Below are 2,953 nucleotides of genomic sequence, written 5' to 3'. Positions count from 1 at the left end.
CTGTAGTTCAAACTAAAGCTCGCACTGAGCTGTGTTTGTCCAAAGGCTTTTCTCAGGGACGCCATTCAAACTGTAATCCAGTAAACATATTCATTAAAAGCATCTGGCTTTATAATAATTAAAATCCAGCAGGTTATTGTTATAGCTTTGGTAGTATTTTTTTATTGTTAATGTATTTGTTTATTTTTCCCATTTCCTTGCATTACTGCACATCATTTTGTTATATAGTTTAGTTTATAACCAAAAGTTGTAAGCCCCCCTTCAGAGATATTCTGAGCCTGGAGAAACATATTAATCTTTAACCAGTAGTTATCGTGGCAGCTGGTGCTTTTAAGCCGGATCTTTATTACTCAGAGCAGCAGGATATGCTTGGAGCGTGTCTGCATTTAGAGGTGCTGCTCTGCTCGGTCGAGTAAACATATGTGTATATACACACGTTGCACTAAGATGCTGGTTTTTGGCTATTAAGGTGGCTGGAAGGAGCAAACATATTTAACTCGTACACTGTATTTAACGAAAAGCAGTGTATTATATTCAGAAATTAAAGGGACTTTTTGTTTGTTTGTTTGTTTGTTTTTATTTCCCATTTACATTTTTGCTTTGCTGTATTCTAAATAAAAGAGGATATTAGCAGGTTATTATTTGATATAGATTGACTTGTATGTGAAGAAAGACTGTTTATTTAGGAAATATGAGAAAAAAACTTTCTTTAACTACAATTTGGTGCATGAGATGCTCTTTTGATCTTCAGCAGATAATAATGAAGTATGGCAGGAGGTGGCTGAATTACATGTGAAAAAAGAAAACAGAGCTTCTCTTGTGCACCGCTGAAATTATACATACTCAAAGGTGAAACGGAAAAAAGCCCATGTGAGGTTTCTGGGTTTTATATATATTTTTCATCACAGAAAAGGTCAGGAAGAGGACAAAAGGCTTAGGAGAAATGGAGATGGGAGCCATCTCACTCCAGCGGATGGTACAACCACATTAACAAATTAATCACTGACAGGCTGTAAAGGGATATTTTTAAATCCGTGTTTTGTTTTTAACTTTTTCTTGGTGATTTGGACTTTTTTATGAAATAAAAATGTCTCTGTCCCAGGCTCAGTTTGTAATATCATGGTGTAACTCGTCCTAAATTTAAAATTTAAAACGTACTCAAAAAATGTACTCGAGACAGATAAAGTCAACTTTTTCCATAATTTAATTATTACAAAATCTTCTTTTATAATACAAAAATTTAAATAAATAATTCAGTACATTAAAAAAACTGCCAAAGTACTTCACTTTATAAGGTTACAATGCTTGAAAGAGGCAAATCACAATCACCAAGCAGATAGTCTCTTTTCAGAGTGGACATTTTGTTCACGACTTTAAAGCGAAGGGACCGCTGGCTGAGGTCTTCCTTTGAGATACCATCAAAGAAGAAATCCTCATTGAAGATCGGATTACGGCTCTTTCTGATGACAGTGCTGCGTTGCTTCTGGATTTTTCCGGGAATCAGAGACAGGCTGACACTACAGTTGATAATCTTGGGGTCTACAGACAGAGGATAAAGGCCCTCTGCACTGATGAGTCGAACTCGCAGTCTTCGGTTATCTGGACAGTATTCTGCTGAGAGTCTCAGACTGCCCTCTTTTCCAATGGGCACCATTTTTTCCTTCATGACCCTCTCTCTATGCAGAATCAAGTCCATGGGGAAAATGGTGGGTGGTGCCAGGCTGTAGTTGCTGGGCAGCCCTTCAGCCAACCCCTCTGATGCCCTCCTCATGACATTGGGGCTGTTGTCGGTGGAGCTGCCTTCATCTGTGGACAGGGAATTGTTCCTAGACACCATTGCTTTCCTTATGTTCCTTGACAACAGCAGTTCATGGCTCAGCGCTTTGAAGAGGGAAGACTTGGCAGGGCACCTGGCCAGCAGCGGCGAGCTGAAAGGAGAGGATTCAGTAGAGGAAGTGGTATCACTGTCTAGAGTGGTCTGCCAGTTTAGGGTGTAGCCTCTTGGGGAAAGCCTGGAGGTCAGGCTGTTAAGGCTGAAGGAGGAAGGAGAGGAGGAGGGCGAGGTGGAGGGGGTGAGTTTGGAACACATGCTGGATCGACTTCTGGGCAGCAGCAGGGGAGAAGAGCCTGGATCAGAATGGAAAATTGACTCCTTTCTTCTTGTGTGGGGGCTCTCTAGTAAAGTGCAAAAGCCATAGCTGGTCTGGGTTTTGGCTAAGTGTGGAAGCGATAAGGCAGCCTGGCTCTGAGGGTCTGCATTGGTGCTCTCTTCATCACTGCAGCCATCGTAGGGGCTCTCATCCACACTTTCTACCTGAATAATGTGTTGGTTGAACGGCTCATGAAACGTCATCTCCGTCTCAGGGCTGGGTCCTCCACCTGGAGGCACCTTCATAATGCGAGCTGCTCGGCTTTGCTCCGTGTTCTTCTCCTGCAAGGACAGGATCGTTGGGGGAATGCAGAATTCTGGGATGTTGTCAGGGGTGATGATATTAGGACAAAGAGAAATCCGTTTGGATTTGTCTGCCTTTTCTCCCAGCATGATGTCACCAAGTTTATAGCTGAGTTCTGCTGTCAAGGTAGGCAGGTTAGTTCTCTCCACTGACATGCGGATCCTCTCCACCATCCACATGGGTCCTCTGGTAGAAATCCAAAACTCTGTGAAAAAATAAAATAAAATAATACTTGAGTTGCTGAATTATGTTTTGAAATCAAATGCATTCACAAATAGTCAGGATATCCCCAACAAGTACTTGGCAGGAAGGTTTTCTTACCTTATATTCTGGGGCTATGGATAATCCACAATATTATCCCAAAAAAGGACAAAAGCTCCAGTAAGGTGCTGAAAGATAGAGAAGTTGTAAGGGCTCTCTTGACAGCAGATGGAGGTCCTGCAGATCTGTGGCTCTTTGAGAGACGCAGGCGGTTTAAATGTAGCAGGAAACCAATAAAT

The 2,953-nt window shown here is 42.0% G+C and overlaps 1 protein-coding gene across 1 annotated transcript; it reads right to left on the bottom strand.

Annotated features, from left to right (window-relative positions):
* Nucleotides 1-1,186: 1,186 nt before the first annotated feature.
* On the bottom strand, nt 1,187-2,953 carry c2cd4a (C2 calcium dependent domain containing 4A). The gene is made up of 2 exons (XM_040025738.1): nt 2,775-2,953; nt 1,187-2,658 (listed from the first exon to the last, which is right to left on the bottom strand). The coding sequence occupies exon 2, from the start codon at nt 2,630-2,632 to the stop codon at nt 1,289-1,291; it is 1,344 nt and encodes a 447-aa protein (XP_039881672.1). The 5' UTR covers nt 2,633-2,658; nt 2,775-2,953; the 3' UTR covers nt 1,187-1,288.

Source organism: Simochromis diagramma, unplaced genomic scaffold, assembly GCF_900408965.1.
Source record: "Simochromis diagramma unplaced genomic scaffold, fSimDia1.1 OVJJ01000293.1, whole genome shotgun sequence".
Classification (NCBI taxonomy): Eukaryota; Metazoa; Chordata; class Actinopteri; order Cichliformes; family Cichlidae; genus Simochromis; species Simochromis diagramma.
This window is presented reverse-complemented; position numbering and strand designations above follow the sequence as displayed.